Source organism: Otolemur garnettii, unplaced genomic scaffold (assembly GCF_000181295.1).
Source record: "Otolemur garnettii isolate 467f Iridium unplaced genomic scaffold, OtoGar3 scaffold00070, whole genome shotgun sequence".
Lineage (NCBI taxonomy): Eukaryota > Metazoa > Chordata > Mammalia > Primates > Galagidae > Otolemur > Otolemur garnettii.
In genome coordinates, this window is record NW_003852465.1 from 826,520 (window position 1) to 854,290 (window position 27,771).

A 27,771-nucleotide genomic window follows, 5' to 3' on the forward strand; every position below is an offset into this window, starting at 1 on the left:
AGAACTATTCACTCATGTCATTTAAGTTACTTACGTCAGTGTTCGAATGCACTTTGCTGAATCTCTGATATCCCACACCTTAATATAAGATGTAGATACAGTGAAGACCAGACTGGTATAGTTGCAGTATTTTACAGATACGACGTTATTGGGATGACCCCCCAGTGACATTATCTCCTGTCCAGTCACTAGATTCCACACTTTACAAGTACGATCTAAAACAAATGCAAAAAGAGAAAGGAAATACGATCAAAATGAACTACTTTAGGTTCTCTTAACAATAAAAATTATGCAAATAATTTATCTTCTGCTTCAAAACATTCTGCCGTGGTCACACTCCCACCTCCTCACAACACTTTCCACACTCATAAACATACACACATCGTCCTCTTCCATGGGTCAATGATTGATGGATTTTATTTTTATTTTTGACCCAAAAACATAACCACAAAACTATTCTATTTTTTTTGCAGTTCTTGGCCAGGGCTGGGTTATATATATTATATATGACATATAATATATATATATAAAATCTAAGGGCAGAACTATGTTATCAGATTCTTACTGGTCTAAAAATAGTTTGACATTTTTTAGAGCCTGTGAATCATCTAAAAAAAAAAAAATCCTGCGAACATCTGCATTGGATAATTACTAGCACCTTTTGATCCAGTGAAGAGGAGATCGTCAGTAGAATCCAGGCAGAGCACAGCTTTCGTGTGCCCTTCAGCGATGTGAACGCACTGTAGGGAAGACGCTCTGATTCCTTTTGAAGCAGGAAATGGGTTGATTATGCCCCTGAGGTGGGGAAAAAAATAAACAAGCCAAGATTCACTTCAATACCATGACACGAGTTTGTCCAACTTTAAGAAGTTTCTATAAGCAATTAGCAATAACATCCAGACTGCTCTCTTGCCTACTTTTTAAGCAATAAGGCAGAGGACAAGTATGAAATAGGGATGGTAGTGATGGAGCACATGGACTAATTAGGCATCTCCAAGCAGCTGCATTCTGCAAAAAGCAAAGCCTCTGCCTAATACATCTGGACTGCCTTAGTCACAATTTCACTTTTTCCAAGTGTGATACTGGGAGTTTGAACATACAGAATTCTGACCAATAAGGAAAGGGTAGAAGTGATGAATAACTGGAAGACAGGGCTACCTTGTGCTGGAGTACAATGCTATGTCCAAAAAATAAAAAGTCCATGCATAACATATACGCCACCTAAAATACTGAGAAACCAGATTTCAAAAATTGAAGAAAAGCTAGGAGTGATTATATGAACAGATATTCTAAAGGGTGAATGGCTCAAAAAGATCAAAAAGTCTTTAAAGAAAAAAGTTTCAAAGAAGATTAAAAAGTGACGCTGTTTAGGGAGCATGCTCATTAATTCCTCTATTTTATGCCCCTGGGCTATGCACTGTGGAAATACGAAGATTATCAAAACATTTTCCCTATCCTTAAAAAGTTTAAAATAGGATCTGAATTGAAATAATTGTGTTGGGAGGGCTGAAGATGATAACAAAATAAGACATGATAATCAAGTGGGAAGAACAGTTATGATGAAATATTACATTATATATGACAGGTGGCGTCATACGAGGACTGATACAGGGATAGGGCAAAACTGTGTCTCCATCATCTGGATAAAGGAGAATAATCTTTAAGATGCAAGGGGCAGAAGTGATTAAGAAGAAACATGACCTCGAGATCAGTTAGGACTGAAAATGAAGATTTAGTCAATGAGTTCAAGTATTTCTGTTTTTAAATCTTTATATCATAGGGTGTTGTTAGTGTATGCTTTTGCGGAGGCAAAAATCATTGTCAATACTCTACGAAATGACAAAGATCGATAAAAGGAAAAATACACGTAGACCTGATTTTCCAAAAAGGAGAAAAAAAAGTAGATTTCAGAAATCACAGATTGTTAAAACTTCTTGTTGAGTCTCACAGAGAGAAAAGTATTTTAAAAATATTATTTTAGATACACTTAAAAATAAATGCTCATCAGTAAGAGATAACAGGGGCTCATAAATTTCCTGGGGGAAGTTCCTTGTAGGATTAGTAGACAGCAAATTAGGGGTGTGTCATAAGCACAGTATACATATGTTGACTCCAAGAAAGCCCATGCAATAAGATTTTCAAATGATGCCCTTGTGGACAAAGTAGGCAAGTATGGAATGGTTATTGTAAAACAGCTCCATAGGTGGTCAAAGAGGTCGACTTAAGAGTCAAGGTCACTGTCAGTCTGTACTATCTTCAGTATCTAGTCCTATAGAGAGAGATGGCATGCTTATTAAATTGACAATTAAAGAGATGAATACTATATTTTATTGCCTGAAATAATCAGTGAAACAAAATTCATTTATTTTATATACCTGCTTAGCAGCAACATAATGACTGGATAAAATTTAAACACTTACTTAAGTCACAGATAGAAAAGAATGCTAAAAGTAAGGCTGAAGCTTAACAGTAGCCAAAATTTAAATAACTAAAGGGGCCTTGAAATTGCAGCCCTCTGGGAGGCCCAGGCAGGTGGATCACCAGAGCTGAAGACCAGACTGAGTAAAGCAAGACCCCTGTGTCTACAAAAAATAGAAAACCTAGCCAGGTATCATGGCAGGTGCCTATATCCCATCTACTCAGGAGGCTGAGCCAGGTGGATCACTTGAGCCCAAGAGTTTGAGATTGCTGTGAGCTGTGATGCCACTGCACGCAATCCCAGGGTGACTGAGTGAGACTTTGTCTCAAAAAATAAATAAATAACTAAATAAACAATAAACTAAAAATAAATAATTAAAAATAAAAAACTAAAGGTCTGTGTTTACTGAATACAAGATGAATGGAGAAACAATTTGTGGTTCTTCTATATATAATTAATGATTTGCTAAATAGAAGCAAATAAATAAAGAGAAAGAAAAAACCTGCTGTATTCTGTCTATGCCACATTTGGAATGGCATATAGTTCTACTGCCACATTTTAAGAACATTAAAAACTTGAGCCTTTCCAAACAGTAGAAGCAGAGTGACGTCTCTTCTTATATATTATATAAGAAAGGAAGAGAAGATAAAATTGGAATTTGAGCTGATAAAAGAACATTCATTGGAGAGAGGATATAATAGCAAAGTTTAAAAGGGCTAAATATTTAAAAGGCTGTCATATGTACACAAAGAGGTATTAGATTAATTCTAGTACAGATGAAAAAGGCTGATGAAAGACAAATGAACAGGATTTAAAGAAGGTAAATTTAGACTTAGGGAAAAACCCTTTATTTTTACGGTCATGTTATAATTTCAAGAGCAAAAGGAGTTTCTCATCACTAGAAATTGTTTTCTCCGGGCCAGTTTCCTTGACTCATGCCTATAATCCCAGCATTCTGGGAGGCTGAGGCATATGGATTGCTTGAGCACAGGAGTTTGAGACCAGCCTGAGCAAAGTGAGACCCCCCATTTTTACTAAAAACCAGAAAAAAAATTATTTAGGCGATATGGTGGCTACCTGTAGTACCAGCTACTGGGGCGGCTGAGGCAAAAGGATTGCGCAAGCCCAAGAATTTGAAGCACCACAGCACTCTCCCCAAGGGGACAGAGTGAGACTAAGTCTCAAGAAAAGAAAAAAAGGAAAAAGAAAAAAAGTTTAGATTCTTAAGACTAATGCTCAGTAAGTGTTTGCAATCTAACATTTTAACAAGTTTAAAACTGAAATAGGAGCCACCCCCCCAAAAAAGTCTCAGTCTGTCATTCTGAAGTCTTATTGATATAAGATTCATAGCTATGAACTAAAGCTAACAAATTTACAAATATTGCTTCAAATATGAAAAGGTATGTTTCTAATGAACAGCAGGCTGCTACTGTTACTTCTCAAAGAGAAAATATATTTGTAGGTATATCCTCAACCTAACTATAAATAAACATGTTAATAGTAGCAGAGCTGTTTTTGATGTGTGTTTAATGACACAAATCATCCTAAGAAAAAAACCTAAACAGCAGCTATATAATACTGTGTTTCCAAAGGATTCCTTTCCTTCAGATTACCAGCTCTATCCTACAAATCTGTTAAATGTTCCCCTGATGATATAACATCAAATACAATTCTATCATGTCAACAGTTATAATATTATAAAAGGACTCAGTAAGTATTTGCCTCCAGCGAGTTATGTGTGGCATGGTTATTCCCGGGACAGGAGGATGGCTCTTTTTCATTCTTATGTATTTTAATATCCTTAATTATTCAGGCTTCTGCAGAAAAATAATCTCAATATTAAATGTAGTATTTTATTAGATACTTTATAACATGCTCAAGTATTTTGAATATTAGGGTTAATATTTTAGATAGATAACCAAAGATAATAGAAAAATAAAGGTGTTAGAAAGATACATCCATAGTACTTCTTTTTCTGTTAGAATTAATTTATTCAAAATATTAATAGCTTAAGGTTAAATATTGCAAATCTGTACAACAGACTTAATCTGAAGGGGGAAAAACACTTCTTTTTGCTCCATGCGAACCAGTAAAGTAATACTGTGCATGAGATTAGTTTGCTCTCCCGCCCCCTGCCTACCTTCTGGAGGATCTGCTGCTGATCAGAAAAATGGCCATAAAACAAGAGAAACAAGCACAAAGAGAGAGGAGACAAAATGAAATGGTGAGAGGGGATGAAAAGAGAGAAAAAAAAGAGAGAGAGAAATTAGGGGGCTCCCAAAATATCCAACACGAAAAAATACAACATTGATATTTTTAAAACTGTATCTATCAGTAAAGATTATTATTGTTTCCATTTAAGAGAAATAATAATATTATTATTCTTTCTATTTTTTCTTAGCAAGATAGTATACTTTTTTCCCCTAGCATACTTTTTGTTTTTTCATATAATTTTTTTACTTAATTTTAATAAAATTATGAAACCAACCAGAAAAAAGACCTTATCCACCTCGTACCCTTTGAGGCACTGGAAATAATTATTGAAGAAAAAAATCTTCTTGACATCCATCTTCACAAAACTTAATTTCTTGTAAAGAAAATATTTATACTATAGACGGAAAACAAATACTGTGATTTTAAGCTGTTATACAAAAAAAAAAAGTTTACCACTATGTTATATATGAGGTATGATCACAAAAAGTATTAGAATTAATACGTTTAAAAATATTAGTGCATTGACATGATTTAAACAAGTGAGGCATGCAACAAATATTAGACTTGCTCAGAAGTTCTAGGAAGACGCTTAAGAACATCAGTGAAATGCCAGAACATAGGAAAGATAGGAAAAAAGTACCTGTGTGCCTCCGACAGAGAGGAGTCACTTTCATCAGACCTACAGTGGAAGAGTTAGAATTATGAGGGGAAGGAATACAGATGTCAACAGGTGAGGACACTGACTTTGGACTCAAAATCAACAGCATGAATAACAGAAATATAGCAAACATTTCCTTTATAGTGGCCTGCTTCTCTGTTTGCACTGATTATCTGCAAGTTTAAGGTATAGATGAGTCATATAAGAAATTCAATCTGCATATTTTCTACCAAAACTCTGGAGGAAAACCTTTCTATTACTAACCTATCCTCACTTCTAAAATTAAAGTTCTTTAGAAGAACAATACTAAGTATATGAAATATTCCACTTCAAGGTTTGCTCTATTTAATTTGACTAATATTAGAAAAATTCTCCCATTTCAGTAACTATTAAGGAATTTTATTCATCTTGATAATTATTACTTTAAATTTAGACTCTAATGTTGACAGGATATAAGCATGTTGTATTTTTTCACAGAAAGTAAATCAGTCAAAATTTAATAACTCTTGGTTTTAACTTATCTCAGAAAGACGGCATTCGGTAATGGCTGGGAGACTTTAGAGGGATTTTCGAATTAGGCAAGCTACTCCTGTTAACCCCATCCTAAAGCTTCCAAGACTAGGAGTGAGTCTGGTTATTATAAAAATCTACTTAGACCGTGTAACAGGCTCGGAATGTGAACAGAAACAATTTAAGGGACCTACATCTCACTAGTGAAATGTGGTGGTTTCAAAAAGAAGCCCCAGGGAAAGTGATAAAAAAGCTAGAAACGTTTTTGAAAGTGAGGTTAGTTATTTTAAGTTTCAGCTTATAAAATGACAACAGAGTCAAATTATTGGGGGCTCATAAAATATTTCAGCAAAAAGGAATGAGCGAGGATTAGAGTGTCAATATTATCAAAGACTGACAGAAAATGTTCTGTGAATGCAAGGTGGACACAAGTTAGCAACTGTGATATTAAAAAACCAAAGACATAAGTAATAAAAATGGACTTCCTAATAGTCTTCTTTTCTAAATTGATTTTAAAAAAACATGATTTAACAGTATTAAAGGGTTTTTTGTTTAATAACACACAAAAACATTCACCTATCAAGATCAATTTAAAGGACATGTCATCTACTGATTAAACTATATTAAAATCCAATAAAGAATAAAAAAAATTATCTGTAAATTTAGTAAATTAAAAATTTTTTAAAAATAATGGTGTCTTTCTCTGTATTTATAGAGCCATTTAACATGATCTGAACATGCCAGCCAGATCCTAAATGGTATTCTATAAGTTCCAGAGGCTTTATACAGCGAGATAACAGCATGGAAAAGCTCAGGGTGAGGGAGGAGAGATGGCAAGTCCATACTCCCCAGAGTTATCATTCAAAATCCAAGCAGACACGTCAGTTAATAAATACCTCGTGGCAGCATTTGTTAGTACTGAATTCTTGCAAGAGAGATTCTGGCTCATGTGAAGATACCTTTTCACTTCAAATTGTATGAAAATTGCACTTTCCGCGTCCCTGCCACTTCCCCTCCCCCACAACACACTCCCAGGCCTACCCCGCTCCATTCATAAAGGTGACCTTTTGTTATAAGAACACAATGCCTTCAGTTCTGTGGTATATTTGTCTAGAACAATCAAATGTTAATAACGTGTTACACAAATAACAATGGTCTTTCTAGCCACCAAAGGTGAAACGAATTTGCCTCTTTTCAACTCAGGCTGCCTGGATTAGAGGCTTTGGTGGACTCATGCAAAGTAAAGAGACCCAGGAAATTGAAACAAGGGGTCTCCAGAGATTTTCCGATTCTGATTCACTTGTAAAAGAAAGGCAAGACAAATGCTGAAAGCAAAGCAACACAAATCTGCAACAGGGAATAATGTTCAGCAGGAAAATAATTTTCTATAAATTTTCGTTATATGGCTCCTTTCCCATTGGAAAAATGCATAAAACATGGCAAGAGTTCCCAAGTCAGACTCCATCTCCCACACAGAGATGGGGCTGCTCTCTCTAGACTGTATTGAAAGGTTCGGAATATCGTATAAATAGTTGGGGCTCTTTTCCATAATGACTTACTTATCCTGCTGAACTGATGTGTTTCCCTGAGAAACAGTAAGACGATTAAAAACATTCAGTTCATTACGGGGCCGGCTTGGTGGGGAGGAAGGAGGTGAAAGACTAGCCTCTGAAGTTCCAGAATCTGAGCTACAAGAAAAAAGAACATTAAATTGGTAGCTTTAATTGGTTATGATTTGTTAGAAAAGTTATAAGAAACATGCTTTTACAAAAAGCTTTCTTTAGAGAATTCCTTCCTTCCTTCCTTTCTTCCTTTTTTATAAGATAAAATGTACTCTGAACAATTTAAATTTTTTTCCACTGGATTTTGTCACATTGGCCACAAGATGGCACTAAAGAAAAGGTTCTGCTTGGTGAAATGTGCAGTCAGCATCAAAGCAAGTCAAATTTATAATTTCACAATTTTAGCTCCGACCCAGACAGCTTAAGAGCATTTTTTTAAAATTCAATTGTTTCAGTTATTTATTTTTAAATTACTTATTTGCTTCATCCTCCTCCCCCTCCCAATTTTTCTTGAGACATTGGATTCAACAATGTCTCACAATGGATTCAACAGAAATAGGCAAATTAGATCTTTAAATACAGGAAGGAAGGATGACCAGGGTGATCTCTGTGACATTCAAGTCAGCTAAACCAGTGGTCAAAGTACAGAGTGGGCATCTTGGCACAGAAGAAGTGGAGATATAAGACTGTCCACTTAATGAACAGTTATTTTCATATTTATTTTTATGTACATAAATTAAATAAATTAACTTCACTCATATTTAACTGTAGACTGGCACAGAAGTTCTCTGTCAAGGACAGGGCCAAGATCTACCTATCGCGTGCAGCAGCTTGGCCGAGCCGAGGTGGAGTGGCAGGGTGACAACAGCTCTAATCCATTCAACATGTGCAGGCTGTGGTGTTCTAATTTATAAATGCCCGGTTAAGTGGATCATCAAATCATATTATGGACTGCTGGGTAAACGAACACTCCCAAAACAGACAAAAGAAACAAGTGAGGAGAAAACCCACAATGTCAACATGAGACAAGAGCCAGAAAGTGACACAGTACACCCTGTGATTAATGGCAGGCTTTTGTCAGCCACTCTTTATAAAGAGGTAGAGTCAATGTCACTTTCATCAGATGACATTCAAATTTAAATGTAACTTTTTCTAGAAGATTCTTTGACATATAGATTTAATAAGGCTTGCCGGGAATGTATGTTAACTCTTACCATGATATATAAAAATAACAATGTTCAGTACATTGACTTAATTGGAGACATCTGTGTGACTAAGAAAATTAGAAAGCCATTCAGTCAAGGCAATAGTTGACTTGATTGTCCTGATTAGTCAACTCAGACATCACCATACAGCCAGCCTAAATCTGGGAAACAATTCCACTGCTACCCTTTAGCATCTGAGTAGGGCATCAGTAACTTACTGTTTTTGTTCCTTGGCCTTTGATTTTTCTTTCTCATATGACTTTCTCCTTGTTACAGGAGAAGGCTCCGGTATTTTTTTTTCTGATAGAGATGACTGTCTGGAACTAAAGTAAAAAAAGACCCTTTAGTTATCTGATTTTAAATATGTACATATAACTTTGGTAGATACTCTATCTAAAATTTTAATAGGTTAACAAATGGAACGTAAAGATTATTCCTTGAGAACAAAAAATAAAACTGAGATAGGAAAATACTCCATGACTTAGTGATGGAAGCTTGACAAGTATACATTTTTTAATCAGCAATCATATTAAATATGTGCAAACTCATTACCTTTGAATGTAAATATCAATGCCTTACTGCCAAAAAGCTATGATATTTTAAATATAAATGTTTTTGTTTCATTGATAATTGTTTCAAATGAAGAAAAACTGTCCTTACAGTTTTACAAGAACGAAAATATTAGAATAGCAGAATGAGAAACAATGAGATTTAATGAATTAATACTTAGACTTAATTATAAAATAGTACTACAGGTAATCATAAAATACCAATAATAAACAATTATTTTATTTAAATAGTATTTAAGTGCTAATTAGTATCTACATATATTTTAGTAAAAATGTTGAATGATTTGCTATGCAACTAAAAACTCAAGACTGTGATTTTTGTGTTTGGTGGTGATAAATTTTAACTGAACAAAAGGTGTATCCCTTCTATTCTTGGGTAGTTATAGCTATTAAAAAAAAAAGAAGGAATGAGCAAACTTTCAGAAGATTTAGGTGACTCCTACTTAAAAGTTAAAACTAAGTATAGTTAAATTTAGTGTGCTTGATTTTTCTAATCAGAGAAGGTCACATTTTAAAAATTCTATATCACGTAAATCATAAGGATCACCTGAGTTAATCAGTCGACTTCATGAAACAGAAGTGCAGTAAAGCTTTTAAAAGTGATTATACTAAGCATGTGACCAACTCTTATTTAGAAAGAATTACAAATTATGAGTATAGTCATCTGAATTTATGACAACCTAAGTCATATAAAGAAACAGAGACAAAAATATATTTTCTACAACTTGTCATAAAGGATACATTTTTTAAATAAAAAAAGGCAAATAGAAGATGTTACCTGAATCTGGGTTCCAGGCCATAGATTTAGTCTTGATGTTCCAAAAGTCCCTACTCATCTGACAGACTAAATGCTAAGCACATGCAAATTCCTCAAATCTGTCCTCCATTCTCTATCGCTGCCTTCATCAAAAGCATGTCTACACTCTGACTGTATCTCAAAAGCACTGAAGCCGCAAGCTGTGCTGGTTAGCAATCTCTATTGGCAGATCCAGTAGTTAAGTACACAGGCCACCTCAAGCACATGCAAGAAAGCTCTGTCATCACTACAATTTATTTTGGAACTAAGGGTCACAGATGGGATTGACAGACAATTGAAGACAATAGAAGTATCTTCATAAAATGAAGACTATTATGAAAAACAGCTATTCAAGGGTAGAAAGTTTGTTATTTTGTATTATTTGTGAGTCATACGGTATAGGCCACATGGGGGGTGGGCAATATGCCTCAATGCAGAGATATACTCATTTCATAAATAATCTGCTAGATAATATGCAAGGGTTAGTTTGGAAAAATGTCACTTAAAATCTTCACCAGTAAATGATCTACTTTCAATACAACTATCAAAACATACACTACACACACACGGTACACACATACACACTGAGATGTGGGAGAAATCTTTCTTTGTCCTTAAAATAATAATGAAAAAATTCTAAGCAAGATTTGTTTTGAATAGAAGGTTTTTTGTTCAGGTCATCATAAATAGAAAAGAGAGTACTTCCTCCTTGAAATTTTTTATAATACCAGGAAAAATGCTTTGGGCATCCACTCAGCTCAAATATGTGATGTGCTTCAAGGTAAAGAATTAGGAAGAATTACAAAAGCTCTACATGTATTAAATTTGTATTTCTTTCTTTTTTTTTTTTCTTTGAACCATCAGCAAAGATCTACTATCCTGCCGAGGCTCTGAGAACTAGATTGGAAACTTAAAGCAAATGGAGTCTTTAAAGCTGTTTATACACAATGACTATAGAATGATTTAATAGGTGTAATTTTAATTTGGGTATTTTTAAATAATTTTGTCTGTAATTCATAGCTCAACTTTCATAAAAATTATATCCCTTAAGAATGATCCTAAAACTAAGAGATAAGACAAAGCAATTCAACAAAGAGCATCTTAAATAATTTTGACCAAAAAATTAGGGGAGATAACACCTGAAAGAAATAACTTCAAAGACTAGAGATCTAACTTACATAAATTTTTCAAAATAGAAATAAGAAATTAGCAACATGCGTATTAAAAAAAAAAAAAAAAACAAGCAAAAGAAAAGAAGTTAGTATAGCTGGGCCAAACTTACATGCCGCCTATCTTAGAAGGTAAGCCAGATGGGGGAGGGAGCTCTTTTTCCCTAGCAGAAGTACCACTTGTCTCTGTATTCATTCCAATCTCTTGCCCTTCTGCAACAGGTGTAAGAGGGCCAGGCAAGGAGGCATCTCCTGTACTAGTGTCTGAAGCTAGTTCACTGCTATCTGCATACAGCAATTCCATTTGAGTGGTGGTTCTCCTTCGGGCCTATTCAGAGAATGGAAGGAAAAGCAATCAGGAGCAAACTTTTGCATGGAAGATGATTAGGGAATAGAGATTTATATTAGTTTGAAATAGGTACAAACACTTAGCGTGTCTTTTACTAACTAGCGAGTGTGTCAAACATAGCATGTAAGATAGTGACAAGCCAGAGCTATAGCCAGATGAGACCTGTAGAAGCTATAATAATGGCCAAACATTTGTACTGTATTTATGTGCCAGACGTTGTTCTTTTTCTAAACAATCTATTACGCTGGCATGTAGATAGGCAATATCATTATCTCAATTCACAAATAAGGAAACGGAGGCACAGAGAAGATAAGCGATTTGCCCACGGTCATACGGCTAGTGAGTGACAAGCCAGATTTGAAGCCAGGCAATCTGCCTCAATATGACTGTCCTATCCGGCTACTTGTGGCCAGCTCCCTCAACACATAATTTTTAAAAAGAAAAGAAAAAGAAAGAAATGACCCCAAAAGATAATTGCAGGGAAGCTCAACTAAACTGATTTTTCCCACACTTAAATGCCTTCTTTAATATAATTTTTTTGTTGTTTTGTTTTGTAACCATTCTCCCTTAATGGCCTTAAATAAGTGTTTAATCTTCCCACTGGATAATTCAACACCAGCAAGTATCGACTTTAAGCAGCATAGTGAGAAAGGTTATTTTTCTAGAATCTAAACTCACTGTAAGCATTCCTGTCCTTAGTCTTGAAAATCAACTAACTACCCTAAGTTATTACCAAATAATCAGGGGGCTTACTAGATTATAAACTTCTAGAGGGCAGGTACTCTATTTTATTTAACTCTATAGCCCCATCCCCACACTTAACAGTTGGGCTAGTACACAACTATTTAAATTACATAATCAACTTCAATTTTTCAGTGAGTGCAAAAGAAATGATATGAGATCTTGGCAATTCAAAGGAAGTAGTAGATGAGCACTTCAGAAAAATTTTGAAAAGAAAAAGCTGTGCATTTTTACACTGTTAATTCTCTCCACTGCCAAGAGCCTGGGGCAGAGAGGACATTCTCTTGGCCATTCCTAACCACAGAGATTCTTTTCCGGAGAAGACTTTTAGATTATCGCTTGACATCTCTCTCTTCCTTGTCCCAGATGGGAATGATTGACAAAGATGAAGTTTACCTTAAGAGTTCATTCCTCTGCTCAGGATGAGAACCAAAGCATATTAGAATGCTTTCTTTGATTTTTGGCAACCTCTAGTTACTTAGGATAATAAAACACAAACCACATGTTTCTAATCCAGTAACTCAAAGATGATAACATACATAAAAACCTGGAGATGTTTTCTGATTGGATTGCCTTGACCAGTGTTTTAAAAATCAGGAAATTCTACATTTTAAAAAAACCTATCTTTAAGACATCTCTTGAAATAACAGAGAATTGACAGCCTTAGGCCCATATTCTCAAATGGTAAAAATGAGCAAAATTTGATGGTGGCTATTTGCTTTGGATGGGGTATGTACTCTCCAGGTAATCATAACAACCACCTAGACATTATTTTACATCCAGCCAAATTACTCATTGGGCCTTCAATCTATCCTGTCTATTTTCACAGTATTATTTTTTTCAGGTCCTGATTCAATGCATTCATCCAGCAATATTTACTAAGCACTGCAAGAATTCCATTTTCAAACATTTTAAGATTTTTAGTTAATTCATTCCATTGCTACCACTGTCTTAAATGTACCATGGATCTCTTACACATTAACAGCCACATATCATTTATATTATTTTTTAAAAACCCTACAAATACGCATTATAACCTCATAAGATTTTAACACTCGATAATTAAGGGCTGGCTTATTATCACACCACCTCAAGACACTAGTTAAATAAGAAACAGTTAAGAACACACTTAGACTGCTAAAATTTCAAAAATCTCCTGCCAATCTAAATGATATATATTGTATGCAATTATAGGGCCTAGCATTTAGTTAATAAGCAGCTTATGAATCAGTTATATCAGATATGATTATATCTTATCCAATGGGGAAAGTACAATAATATAATAAAGCCCAAGTTCTGCCATGGAGAAATTTTCAATATAATCTTTTTTTTATTTATGACTTAAAGGGGAATATGAAATAAAACTAAATTTCTCACCCAGGAAAGACTTTTGCAAATAGCATGCCTACTTGCTCATCTATGAAAACTCAAATGTGAAACCTGTGTTTAATAGTGATAACAAAGAACAAGAGAAAAATGTTTACCTGATATTTTCAGTTCTCCTTACCTTGTTCTTGGGTTTCACTTCACCACAAAGCTTCATGAGGTCTGAAGACAGTGTGCTATACGCAAGTAAATAATCAGCCACAAGATTAAATGGTAACTTATTACAGAAAAGTTCCTATTTACAATATGTATGTTCTCTATATTTGCAACTACAAAAAAAAATTTATATCCCTGTGGGCAACCCAGAAAGATGATACTTAGAATCAAAACGAATTAATTAAAAAATAATTCGTTTATCTCTCGTAGATATTTCAGTATTGTTATTTTAAAATTTATGACAAGTGTGAGTTAGTCTGTATTACGGTTTCTAGTGTTGTTCACTTAAGCCATTAAATTAAAAACTACTGCTGCTTTATGTTTTATTGTTTGATATAACAAGGTAAAAGTAGTAAAAATATCACAGAAATAAGTCAAATCCATTTAAAGTTTCTAAAGGCTCTCTTACCTTCCTTCTGATCCAGGGCTGTTTAACGGTGCATCCTCATCAGAACTATCCTCTACATTTTCTAAAAAACAATGTCCAAAATCTAAGTGTTACCCACATGTCACAGTTTGGTGATCGCAAACCCTACGCTGTAATGAACAGCAGCTCAGTATCTTAATATGGCCACTTTGGTTTTAGCAGATAATCTAAATAGATAGAATTATAGAAAAATATTCCTAAGAAACTCCTTTGATTGTACATCCTAGGATGAGGAAAATATGTTCAAAATAGGAAAACTACGTAGTTGATTGTAAAACGTGGAAGAATAACATCCGTAGGACAGGAATGAGCTCATGTATTTATCTGGGTAAATTCACACATTTCAGAATCATGTGTTTATCCTTCACCATCCAGACACACAAAAACCCACGGATTAAATTTAAGTAAATTAAAAATTTCAAGTAAACATTACATGAGCTTCCTTTAATGTACTGAACCAACCATGAACACTACATGTGGTGTGAGTGTAAACATAATTGTTACTTATCAGTTACAACAATGTACTTAAATATTTTTCCTTCTTAAATTTCTTTTATTTTTGCCTTCAAGGAGAAAGACAGAGTGTGTGAAGAAATCACACATCGGCATGCAGCTCATTCACAGGTACACAGAAGACAAAAACAATAGGTTTGCATGCAAAGACTGTAAACTAATACAAATAAACCACTGCTATTTCAGGATAACTGTAGCACGCTAGTGAAAAGGGGCAGGGAGAATCAAACATAAAACTAATGGTAAGTCAGTAAATCAAACAGCTTAGAATGTAAACTACTTAAAATGCCAGTGGGGGCTTGGTGCCTGTAGCTCAGCGGCTAGAGTGCCAGCCACATACACCAGAGCTGGTGGTGGATTCGAATCCAGTCCAGGCCTGGCTAACAATGACAACCCAGGGATTATGGTGGGTGCATGTAGTCCCAGCTACTTGGGAAGCTGAGGCAAGAGAATCAATTAAGCCCAAGAGTTTGAGGTTGCTATGAGCTGTGATGCCACAGCACTCTACCAGGGGTGACAGTCAGACTGTCTCAAAAAAATAAATAAGTAAATAAAAATAAAATGCCAGTGGGTTTCTAATGGGTACAGATTTCTTTCAAAATGTATACATTTTATTATAAAATAATTCCACAAAACTGAAGACAAGATTACGAATAAGATATGAGTATATTAAAGAAAAATATATAGGATTCATCCCCTTTGAACTTTTAATGTTATCATAGGTGGATATGACACATAAGTCAACTAACTCCTCTCCACTAATGTCCCCTTTCTTCCTTACTATTTGGCAGACACCTTGACAGAAATTCAGGAATAGGCCGAGTACAATGGCTCACACCTATAATCCCAGCACCCTGGGAGGCTGAGAAAGGAGGATCTATTGAGGCCAGGAGTTCAAGACCACTCTGCACAACACAGTGAGACCCTGTCTCTACAATAATTTTTTAAAATTAGCCAGACGAGGTGGCATGCTCCTGCAGTCCCAGCTACTAGGAAAGACAAAGCAGGAGGATGACTCGAGCCTAGGATTTGGAGCTCATGGTGAGCTATGATCATACCACTGCACTCCAGCCTAAGCAACAGAGCAAGACCTCATATCCAAAAAAAAAAAAGAAAGAAAAGAAATAGAAATTCAGGTATGCTTTGCAGTATTACCTAAAATGGAAATGTCTAGGGCCCAAAGGAAGTTTACTGTCTGAAGTAAAGAAAATGGGGGTCTGTATCTCAAAGCCTCCCTTTAGAGCAGTGGTTCTCAACCTGTGGGTTGCGACCCACAGGAAATGTATTAAAGGGCTGCAGCATTAGGAAGGTTGAAAACCAGTGCTTTAGAGGAAGGCTCAGTACTTGCTTTACAGACAAGTGAACAGACAGGAGAACTGAGTGCCATGTTGGCAAATTAATGAGTAATCCAGAAAATAAGCTTCTAAACAAAGGACAAAGCTAGCCTCTATTTTCCTATGTATAAAATGAGATTTGCTAGTGTTTTTCTTGCAGAGAGTGATGAAACCAAATGTTAAACACTATATGAGTGTTTAGTAAAAACCACATAACTCTTGCTGATGCATGCATGCTTTATTTAGAGATAATTATATCTTGACATAACCAGCCTGGCCAGAACACACAGGCTCCCACCCAGACAGTCACCGAGTCAGACCCCTCTTTGGGACTGAGTTTGGTCTGAAGCACTCTGGTTATCTGGGCAGCAGGACACACCGCCCCTTCACTGTCATACTCCCTAATCTGAGAACATAACTCTTGCCCAAGGTGAGCTTCCTTTCTCATCACAGCAGCCTTAAAATTTTAACGGCAGAGACAGAACTTCCAAATGCTCTAAAATTTATCCTTATCAGTGTAAAGTCCCACAGTCTCACTTCATTGGAATTTAGCAAGAATAAACATTTTTAAAGGGGTATTCTTCAAAAACAATAATAATAACATAACTAGTATACAGAAAAGAGTGGCTCCCTGTACCTAGACGGTTTTAACAAACAATATGATGTCCTTTATGGTGTGTCCTTATGCTGAACGCTTATTTACTTTCTGGGTATCTGGAATTCTGGTAGGTGCTACATAAAAGCACCTATGTGGATATCCTCAATAAAAACCTTGACCACTAAGTATCTAATGGGCACAAATAGTGCACACAATATTGCAGCATTTCTGTTCTCGGGAGAAGAGTGAACTCTGTGTGATCTCTCCTGGGATGGAGAGAGCATGAGAAAGCCTGGACATGAATTCATCCAGTGCTCATCTGTGCCTTTTCCCGTTACGATCCAGGTATGTATCTCTACCATGTTGGATTGGGGAAGAAAGGACATTAAAGGGGCTACAGGGAGGTGCAGAGAATTATGACCTTCTGAATAAGAAAGTAGGAAAGGGCCCTGAAGCAAAATGAGGAATTTTGAGGGATGTGACCTAGTGAACCAAGTATGTGCTGTTCCCATAAAATAGAACTTCTAGCTTGTGACCCATGACCTCTAGCCTATGAATGATCCCCCCCATAAAAAAAGATAAGGATCCTCATCATAGAACAGTGTACCCCATACTTGCCACAAATACCATGAGACTAAGAGATGACTCCACACCAACACCAGTTGAAGAACAGTTAATAGCTATTGATACAGAATACAGCAAATTGGATTTATGTGGCAACGGAGGTAATCCACAACCAATGGAATCAGGATGGCAGCCTGCAGGCCTGAGGAGAGCCACTGGGAATTCTTACAGATAAACGGAGGAGGAATTGGGGTCAAAGTACTCATGCTGGTGTGTTGCCTTTGTGTGGCGTCTCCTCTCGCTTGCCAGGGGGACCCCCTTCACTCTCCTGGAAGGCCTATGCTTTATCTACTTTTCTCTTTTCCTTCACTTTGAATCATTTGCTTCTATTATGCCACATTGGAGTCTCAGCTGCCTCATTTTTCACTCCCAGAGTGTCTTGCTCTCCCTTTGACAAAGCTGAACTTGCTACTTCTGTCAGGTGAACCAAACCAGGTCCACTGAACAGCTCAGAGGGAATTCTCACCTCTAACAATATGCTCATAAAACTTAGCCAAGAATACAATCCTAAGAGAAACCCATGAGTCTTCCAGAAAATCTCCAAAGATGGGGTGACTTTAGGGACCCTAAAAGAGGTACAGGAACATAAAGATGTTCTCTGAATTCTACAAGTCTACACAACCCTGTTAGCACAGGGTGCTGGCCCTGACATATCCTCTACCCTTATGCCCGTCATCACATGTCATGTACTTGCGGCTCCAGAGCACCAACCTGTTTGTAGGCCTCATGTATGAGAAAGAAGAAGAAGAAAAGGAAGAGCAGGAAAGGAGGCGGAGCCTGGGGAGGTGGAGCCTGGGGGTGGAGCCTGGGGGAGGAGGAGCCGGGGGAGGTGGAGCCTGGGGGAGGAGGAGCCTGGAGAAAGGGGAGAGGAAAAGGAGGAGGAAGGATGGGGTAAAGAAAGGGAGACAGCAGAGACAGGAAGGAAAGAAGCATGCTGGATAACACATGGAGTGGCAAAAACGCTTCACAAATGCTAGGCACCTCAACAGCCTGACAGTTTCCTTTTAATCAGTCATACTTCTGCCTTTCCCTGTCCTGAGCAGCTTAAAACATTAGCTTTTCCATAATATGTAATGCAGTTCATTTCAAGGCAATCATATTTTGATATTAACAGGTCAAGTGAACACCTAAAAATCAAATGGGTTGTGTATTTTATTTGCATAACATCTTATCATTTAAAATAAATGCAGATTCAGAGAGGGAACATATTAATTCTAATGACACAGGGAGAGAATTATATTTAATCTTTCGGTCACTTTTCTAAGTGTGAGCATCCAGAAAACATTCGACAGCTGTGTTACTAGGGAAAAAAATAAAAATTTAAAATAATTTTAATTATATAAAAACTGCTCCAAAATAATCAGCCAGACCAAAAAAAAAAAAAATCCCAGGTAATAAAACTTCCCTAATACTTTGGGTTCCTCATAGGAATCATCACTCCCTAAGAGGAGTGATGATCACTTCCTAAGAGGAAGCAGAGATATTACCAAGGGGTGGGTGTAGTTTACGTGACTGCAGTAAAGACTGAGAAAAAGGCTGATGACCTCCACACGCAAACATCTCCAAGCCCTTCCTAACCTGAAAATACTAAGCTGTGATTATAAACATTGTTTAAACCTATTCAGATACAACCCTTTGGATAGCTGTGTTCAATTTACATTATTGAAAAGTGTGTGCCTAATTTTACAAAAATAAAATAAATAAGAATGCAGCAAATGTACACCAAAGACAAATACATCCCAAAGATATGTGCAAAAGAGAGTTACAGTTATTTATGAGGTTAAAACAATAGATGCAAGTTAATAGATACATTTAAAGAGTTTAAAAGGAACATATGTTCCACTTTTTTTTTATAAGGAAAAGACACAAATCAAGGGTTTATGAAGGTAGAGTTCAAATAATCACTGGAGTTCAAAAAATAAGAGAGACAATTAACTAAAGCATACTTCTTTCAACATAGAAGAATCTTAAAATCAGGAACGTTTAATAAAGATAAAAGACTTAGTGTGTTTGTGTTCATGAATACATTTCCAAAAAGATCATGCAAAAACAACTTGACTCCCAATAAAAATTTTAAAAATAAGATGTACCACAATTAGTGTACATGAACAATTAGTAATCCATGCAGCTGTAGGGTACACAGAAAGCTAAACATACTTACCTAACGGTACGCTATCTAGATCTGTGTAAATAATAGCAAAAAGGAAACAAAAAGCAATACTCCAATCAAAAACAGATCCAATGTTAAGAACTTCCACATAAAATAAGATTATGTACCATTTATAAGATATGTAGAATAGATGCCATAGCAAACACTTATAAATTTATTTTTAAGGCAGTTAGATATGCAGAATAAAGCAATGGAAATTAGTTAATATTTTTAAGTAATTCAAAGAACCAATTCAGAAACTTGGTTGATCTTTATCCATTAAAGCTAATTGCTTCATAAGGTTAAAAAATAGCCTTTTCAAGTTGGTGATCATTTCTTGGAATGACAATAACTACTTCCCCCAAAATTTACACATGCAAACGAAAGAAGGAATAATTATTAAGAGCGTAAGTAAATATAGCATCTATTCAGTCAAGCCACAGAGGAAACAGATCTATGATAGCATGTTCAAAGAGCAAAGCTACCATGCAATTCATTAAACTAAAATTTAGTCCAAATTACCTTGTAAAGCATGGCCAAGTAAAGCATCTAGTTCAGGATTTAATTCCGCTTTCTCCTTCAACATATGGAATAAGAGCTGGTTTTGTGTAGCACTGGTTATTTCAGTTTGTTTGAGTCGACCTTCAAGTACTTTAATTTGAGCCTCTTTCTGGGCAGCTTGAAGACCCTGCAACAATAAACAAAAATTTATCTTAGGTCATACAAAATGGAATCTACCACCGAAAAATCTGTATCACATCATAAATGCACGTCCTATATAGACCTGAACATCAGGTAGACCTTAACTCATCCCAACTCCTCTCTTACTTTGTGATCTTATCCAAGATAGTATCTTCCTGATTCTCAGTTTCCTCATATGCAAAATGACATAAATAATCCCTACCTTCTGGTACATTGTGAAGATTAAGTGATGAGAAATAACAAAGTGAGTCAGAAATCATTGTCACCTTTCACATTTGTACAGCAGGTTTTTCTGTTTTTGTTTTTTTGCAGTTTTGGCTGGGGCCGGACTTGAACCCACCACCTCTGGTATATGGGGCTGGCTCCCTGCTCCTTGAGCCATGGGCCCAGCCCTGGACAGCAATTTTTTATACACAAAAATGATAAATTAGAGCATTTACATACAAAAGAGGAGGATCACACAACTAGTTTTTCTTTTCTGAATTCCTTTTGAACTACAAAGACTCAGTATTAAACCAGTTATGAGACCAAATTTGTTTTCACCTGAAGAAATTTTTAAGATTTTTTCCTTTGTTAAGGCAAAGGAAAACTATTTCTTCTTTATCTGTTCTACTATTAGAACAAGCATTAAAAGAAGGCAGGCTAAAGAAATCGTTCTAAATATCTTACTTTTCTGAACACTAAAAACAGGTAAAAGGATACTCTCCAATCAAGAAGATCAACAAAACAATTATGAAGTCGTGAAAACAGGTCTCACCTTATTGATGCCCATTGACAGGAAGTGATCTAGCAGGTACCGGGCCTCTGTAAGGGTGCAGGCATTAATGACGGCGGTGACATCCAATGTCTCACCTTCTTCCTACACCAAGCCAACACATCATCATGGTCATTACTTTCAGCTCAATGTATTTAAACAGCAGGCAGAAGCCTATTGGTTCAAGTATTTATTTGCTAGTACTGGGTTAGCTACTGAGACTGCCCAGAAAAATATAAAACATAATTTCTACCCCAGGAAACATATGGTCTAGTTGAAAAGATAAGATGTATTTAAGCAGTTACAATGTCAAGGCAGGATGTAACAAATGATACATGTGTTATCTAAACAATACATAATATCACAAAATCGGCAGAAAAATCTAGAGAGTAGGCAGGGAGTGGTATATACGTTAAACCTAAGAATCAGATTAAACCAATAAATAGAAAGTTCTTTCATATAAAAATTCAAAGTACTTTTAATAATGAACATAGAAAAATACTTCACATAAAGCCTTAACACATTTTTAAAATTACAAACCTTTGCTTCTTCCATCTGCATGATGTTGGCTTGGCAATCAGAAATACTGTCATTGATGTAATCGATATTAGCAGTTAGTGACTCTATCTCCTCATTGATGTTAACCACATTTTTATCTCCTTCACCATTCTCCTTGACTATCTTCTCCCTTCTTTTTGAAAGTTTTTCTCGTCTCTTTGTGAGTTCTTCCCGTTGCTGTGAAGAAAAAAAAAAGTTTTTCTCGTCTCTGTGAGTTCTTCCCGTTGCTGTGATGTTTCTAATAATTTAGTTAAGTATTTTTTGTAATTGTTTGAGATTCACTGAGAGTACAAAGAATTAGGTTAAACTAATTGCATCTGTTAGGTAAAGTCCTTCTTATAATTGGGTCCCACCCCCAAGAGGTGTGCCTTACACTGTAACCCCACAATCCCCACCCTCCTCCCCTCTCCCTGCTCCCTTATTCCCCACCCACCCCCTTTGTATTAAGTCATCTATTGGCTTCATATTAGAACGGAGTACATTGGATTCTTGCTTCTCCATTCTTGTGATACATTACTAGAAAAAATGTGTTCCCCCTCAATCCAGGTTAATACAAAAGATCTATTAAAGTTATGCGAGGATAAAATCTGGGAGATGAACAGTCAGCTGAGGGACAACACATCTACTTTCTATTTCCACACCTTGAGGAGTCTATTCATATCAGCTTCCATGTTGGAAATAGTCATTTTCTGCATGATGATGTCTGTGACCCTGCGTTCAAGGAGCTGCCACTTCATACGAGCCGTCTTGGAAATAAACATTCGGCCAGTCAACACTTTCCTCTGATATTTTTTTCTATAATCATATAAAAATAGAAAAAACAGAATTATGTATGGACTTATTCATCTGTGGTGTTTTTCGTGTAAGCAACATTCAGTACTAATGCCCACAAAGCAGGAAAAGAATTACGCGGACCTGGTTCCATTTGTTGTGGAGGCTGGCAAGGCCTGGACTCTCGCCACAGGAATTCTCATTTTTGGCTGGGCTCCTGGCTCAACAGCAGCTGCAGTGGACCCTGTGTCCTGGACAGGAACATCAGACGAGCTCAGCTTCCGAGTGACTTTCCCGGCCACTTTATCTGACATGGGCCTTACTTGCCGACGAAGAGCTGTAACCTGAAATAGTAACAGAGGTCGACTCACTCTATAGAAATATGCCATTTAACTCAAAGTCAGAATCTTTTCTCCAAATGTTCAACTTGTTTACTATACCTCTTCAGTTTTGCGACGAAGAACCACTTCTTGGTTTCTTTTTTGGGCTTCCAGAAGTCTGAGTTGATGCTATAAAATAAGATTGAATGAGTTGAAACAGTAAAGGTTTCAAGGTACAATACTTCCTGCTTTCATGTTAACATATTTCGCCATCTCCCTGGGAACTAAGAGTTCTCAGCAGAATCTGAGCTAACGGCCCTCTGTCTGCCTATTGCTACAGATACAGGTATTTTATTCTAACACACAGACATACTGATACACATAAAGGATAAGTTATCTCTGTGCCACATGCTTTTATTTAAAACCCATTTAGCGTTACTCTGTGCAAGAAGTTTTCTAAATGCTTGACAAGTATTGCCTCATTAATTTTGTTAGACATTTGGTTTTTGTTGTTGGCTGAAGCACAAACAAGAAAGAACACAACTTAGGAGTATTTTCAAAACATTCATCTCACAACATATACAATGCACTTTTAAATATAGGGAGAATAAATATTAATCATATTTGCACTTTATAGTAACTTTGGAATGTTACTATACTGGATAAATGACAATGAACCGTGTCGGTATTGACTACTAATGTGTTCCCAGGTACTCTATACAATAAGGAAAACCAATTATGGATTACTTCAGCCATTCAATAGGGATATAATTTATGAAAGAATTTTGGACTGAAAAAGGACATAATCCTAGTTCTAATTCTACCATGTATTCTCCTTTTTGATCTTGGGCACAGCTTTAATTGGATTTCACTATAAACATCTCTTCTAAAACTTAAATTCTGTTATATAACAAATTATCCCCCATGTTTTGTATCCCAAATTCAAATAGATCATTCATTTCATGTTTATACATATTCCTATCTATCAGATGGGAATTCTTTGATGCTTTGAGAAAAGGAATCTATCTTTTCACTGCCATCTTATTGCATACCATAATAATTGATAAGATTAATTACAATTAATAAATGTTTTTAAATGAATGAAATACCAAAAACTAAGGTTAACATATTTGAAACTTGTTACTACATTAAACATTTTCCTATTAAAAACCAAATCTCAAGCTCATTCATTTTTTTGTGTGCTATGTCATATATGTCATATATGACACTTGATTTTTTAAGGGTTCAAACATGAAAATGATGAGGAACAGTTTAGAAAACAAATTAATACACACAAAAAGCAATGAACAAAAGAGAGAGGGAGTCTGAATGTTAGCTTTGTATCAGATTAGCCAATTTCATGTCTCTAGAATAAAATTTAGACATCGTACTATATGGAAAAGATTCAAAAGTTCCATTCCAGGAGTCAATTGTTCAACATTAATGTCTTATATGACATAAGAATTAGTGATAAAGGAATAGGCAGCACACACTGTAGAGAAATATTCCTGTCATCCCAAAGTTTTCATTTACAACGAAATAGTCAAAAAGTGGAAACAACCCAAATGTGCATCAATTAATGAATACATGAACAAAATGTGCTCTATCCATATAGCCATAAAAAGGAATAAAGTACTGATACACGCTATAATATGGGCACATCTTGAGATCGGTATGCTAAGTATATGAACCCAGACACAAGTACATGAAGGCCACATGTGGGCTGGGCACAGTGGCTCACGCCTGTAATCCTAGCACTCTCGGATTGCTTGAGCTCAGGAGTTAGAGACCAGCCTAAGCAAGAGTGAGAGCCCATCTCTACTAAAAATAGAAAAACTAGCCAGGCATTGTGGCGGGCACTTGTAGTCTCAGCTACGTGGGAGGCTGAACAAGAGGATCACTTGAGTCCAAGAGTTTGAGGTTACTGTGAGTTATGACAGTTACGACATGACATTCAGCCCCAGGGAACAGAATGATACTCTGTCTCAAAAAAAAAAAAAAAAAAAAAAAAAAGAAAGAAAGAAAAAGAAAAAAAAAGGCCATGTATGGTATGATTCCTTTTACATGAAATGTCCAGAATCAGCAAATTCATAGAGATAAAAAATAGATTAGTGGCTGTCAGGCACCAGGCAATGGAAAATGAAAAACGAATGCTAATGGATAAAAGGTTTCTTTCTGGAGTAGTGAAAATGTTTTGGAATTACATACTGGTGATCATTGAACAATTTAGGCAAATTTTATAGCATGTAAATTATATCTGAATTTTTTTTTTTTTTTTTTTTTTTTGAGACAGAGTCTTACTCTGTTGCCTGGACATCATTGTTGATCACTACAACCTCAAACTCCCAGGCTCAAGTGATCCTCCTGCCTCAGCCTCCTGAGTAGCTAAGACTACAGGTCTGTGCCACTATGCCTACCTAATGTTTCTGGTTTTTTCGTAGAGACAGGACCTCGCTATGTTGCTCAGACTGGTCTCAAACTCCTGGCCTCAAGTGATCATCCTGCCTTGGCCTTCCAAAGTGCTAGGATTACAGATATGAACTACTGTGACTAGCCTATATCTCCTTTTCTTTTTTTTTAATACAGCAGAAAAAAAGAGAATAGAAAATGCAGTAGAATATGCTTCTACTTGATTTTACTAGGAACATAAGGAAAATATAAAATGCCCAGAAACTGAATGTAACAAAAACACTGATATTATAGGGGGGGAAGAAATAAATAGAGTCATTAATATGAGAGTTATCTAGTCAAAAAATCTGCTTTCCTACCTCATTACTCTCTCCTTTCTATCTTAAGATTTCTCTTTTCCTCCCAATGTAGATTTCTATTTCTAAAATATGCTGTATGCTCATATTTTTTTCCAGGGAGGACTTAGAAAAAGTTGAGTCAGAAAAAAGGAACAATGGCTGAAAACTAACCAATAATAGGGGGGAAAGTGATAGTTTTTTTCTTTTAAGAAAAGAAATCATAATTTTTTATTGTAAAGAAGTAAGTATACTGTCAGAAAATCGGAAAGAAGAAAATAAATCAATGATAACCTATAACCCTACCACAATTACAATAAGCATGTTAGAATGTATCCTTCAAAAACTTCCTTCATCGTAATCAAGCATTGACTTATTGATGGAAAAACAACCACCACATGTTCTCACTATTAAACGGGAACTAACTGAGCAACAGCCATGTGCACATGAGGTGGTAAAACTCAACAGAAACCAAGCAGGTGAGAAGGGGCACAGGTAAATTCACTCCTATAGGGTACAGTGCATGCTCTCTGGGTGAAGGGCAGAATTATAACTTTGACTCAAACTATACAAAAGTAATTTATGTAACCAAAATGTCTGTCCCCCCCCATAATACTCTGGAGAAAAATATTTAAAAAAAATTAAATAATGAAGATGATGTTTGTACACCAAATAGAAAGTTTAAAAATAAATGCTACTTTACAATTAAAAGTCATAATCATATTTCACATAGCCATATAGATTCCAAATCCTAATTTTTAATGATAAATAACCACCCTTTTAATGAACTGTACCATAATTTATTTCCATTTCCCTTACTTGCATTTTTTCAAAATTAAAAGAACCATAACATTGTTCAAGATTTTCACACATTGTAATTTTTCTAATTTTAGATTATTCTCTTAGTCTGAATTCGTGGAAGTAGAATTCTTAAGTTAAAGGATATAAACACTTGTGTAGTTCTTAGAAAAGCCTCTTCTAGTGAGGACTGGTTATTATTCCAGGAATACTTGTAAGAGACTCTAGTGATGAAAACTGTCTTCAGGACCATACTAAAATTGCTCTCTTATATAATACTGCAACAAGTGCCTTGGTCTTCCTAAAGATGAGGGGTGATTTTTTGCCCAAAAAATATTAACTATTGTTAACAATTGCTTACTTAATTGTAACCAATAGGGTTATAAAGATAATATGTATAATATACAATGCTAACATAGAAAGATAACATATATAATATGCAATTATGTGAGAAAAATATGATTATGTAGACATCTTTTGTATGCCTATGCTTGAAATTCTAGACGTTTCTAGAAAATGGGTTGGCATGTCAAAAAGAATATACATTTTGATAAATATTTTTAAACTTTAGAAAATTTACCAAAATATAATTCTATGTGGTTTTATGAGAAGGTCAGTTTCTTATTCTATCATTTAGAAAATAAGCTTTCAAATACACTTAATAATATTATAGTGTTTTTCATAAACTTTTTATATTGAATTACTATAATCCACATATGGTAATAAATGATGTTTTATAAAATTAATGCTTATTGCCCTTGACCCACATCTAATACTTAACAGTTACCAAAAACATTTCCTCCACTTAACAAACAATCTTGTTCAATGTATAACATTCTTATATAACCGAGAGCTGCAGCCCACTCACATCGCGTTTGCGCTGGTCCTTTTTCAATTGAGCGATCTCTCTGTTCCTTCTAGACTCCGTCATTCTGGCTTTCTCTTGTTCTTCTTTCATTTGTTTCATTAGGCGAACCTAAAAAATCAGGTTTATATACCTATTAGAATTCTATATCATAACATTCATTAAATAAATCATATACATAAGTTCTTAAAATTCTGAATACTGAACACAGAAGCATGGAGGTTTGCTGCACATTTTAAACAGTCCATTCTTATCTTTGCAGGATTCACCTATCCCTGCTTCTAATATATTTTATCAAAATTGCTAAATGCCCTATGCTTTTTGCATTCAATGTTCTGTTGTTCTATAATGTGAAATTTTGATATTTAGTTTACTGTCAGTAGCTGTGTGACCTTGAACAAGTTACTTCAGCCCCTGAGGTTTTGAGGTTCTCACCTATAAAATGGAGATATTTTCACAACATTGGATTTTTGTGAAACTATAGTGAGTTAATACTGATACAGTATTTATAACAGTGCCTGGCACATAACAAGAACAGATAAAACAGCTAACAAATTTTAGCTGTTGTTGTTATCAGGAATTATACAACAGAATATTCTAACTGCCATCACGTGCAGCATAAGGATGTTTTAGTCATTAACAAACCACATACCTGACAATGGTCCCATAAGATTATAATGGTGCTAAAAAATTCCTACTGCCTGGTGATACTTTATCACAGTAACACTGTAGCTCAAAGCATTACATGTTAGTTTTATGCTAGTTTAAACAAAACTAGTGTGTTGTGTATACAATTATGTATAGTACATAATACTTGATAATGATAACTATTTTGCTGATTTACATATTTACTATACTATACTTTTTTTTTTTGAGACAA

General features: G+C 35.5%; 1 protein-coding gene across 3 annotated transcripts in view; it reads right to left on the minus strand.

Moving 5' to 3' along the window:
• Nucleotides 1-27,771, minus strand: part of KIF21A (kinesin family member 21A) — a 49,824-nt gene that overhangs the window by 15,803 nt on the left and 6,250 nt on the right. Inside the window, exons 5-19 of one of the 3 annotated variants that reach the window (XM_023515377.1) lie at nt 26,895-27,002; nt 22,605-22,673; nt 22,309-22,508; nt 22,035-22,188; nt 21,376-21,570; nt 20,839-20,940; nt 19,902-20,067; nt 14,144-14,204; nt 13,700-13,754; nt 11,216-11,430; nt 8,787-8,891; nt 5,274-5,312; nt 4,560-4,577; nt 659-795; nt 35-215 (exon numbers count right to left, since the gene is read on the minus strand). In XM_023515377.1, the coding sequence (XP_023371145.1) occupies nt 35-215; nt 659-795; nt 4,560-4,577; nt 5,274-5,312; nt 8,787-8,891; nt 11,216-11,430; nt 13,700-13,754; nt 14,144-14,204; nt 19,902-20,067; nt 20,839-20,940; nt 21,376-21,570; nt 22,035-22,188; nt 22,309-22,508; nt 22,605-22,673; nt 26,895-27,002 (1,805 nt within the window). The remainder of the gene's footprint in view (nt 1-34; nt 216-658; nt 796-4,559; nt 4,578-5,273; nt 5,313-8,786; nt 8,892-11,215; nt 11,431-13,699; nt 13,755-14,143; nt 14,205-19,901; nt 20,068-20,838; nt 20,941-21,375; nt 21,571-22,034; nt 22,189-22,308; nt 22,509-22,604; nt 22,674-26,894; nt 27,003-27,771) is intronic. The other 2 variants (XM_023515378.1, XM_023515379.1) reach the window with 2 other exon arrangements.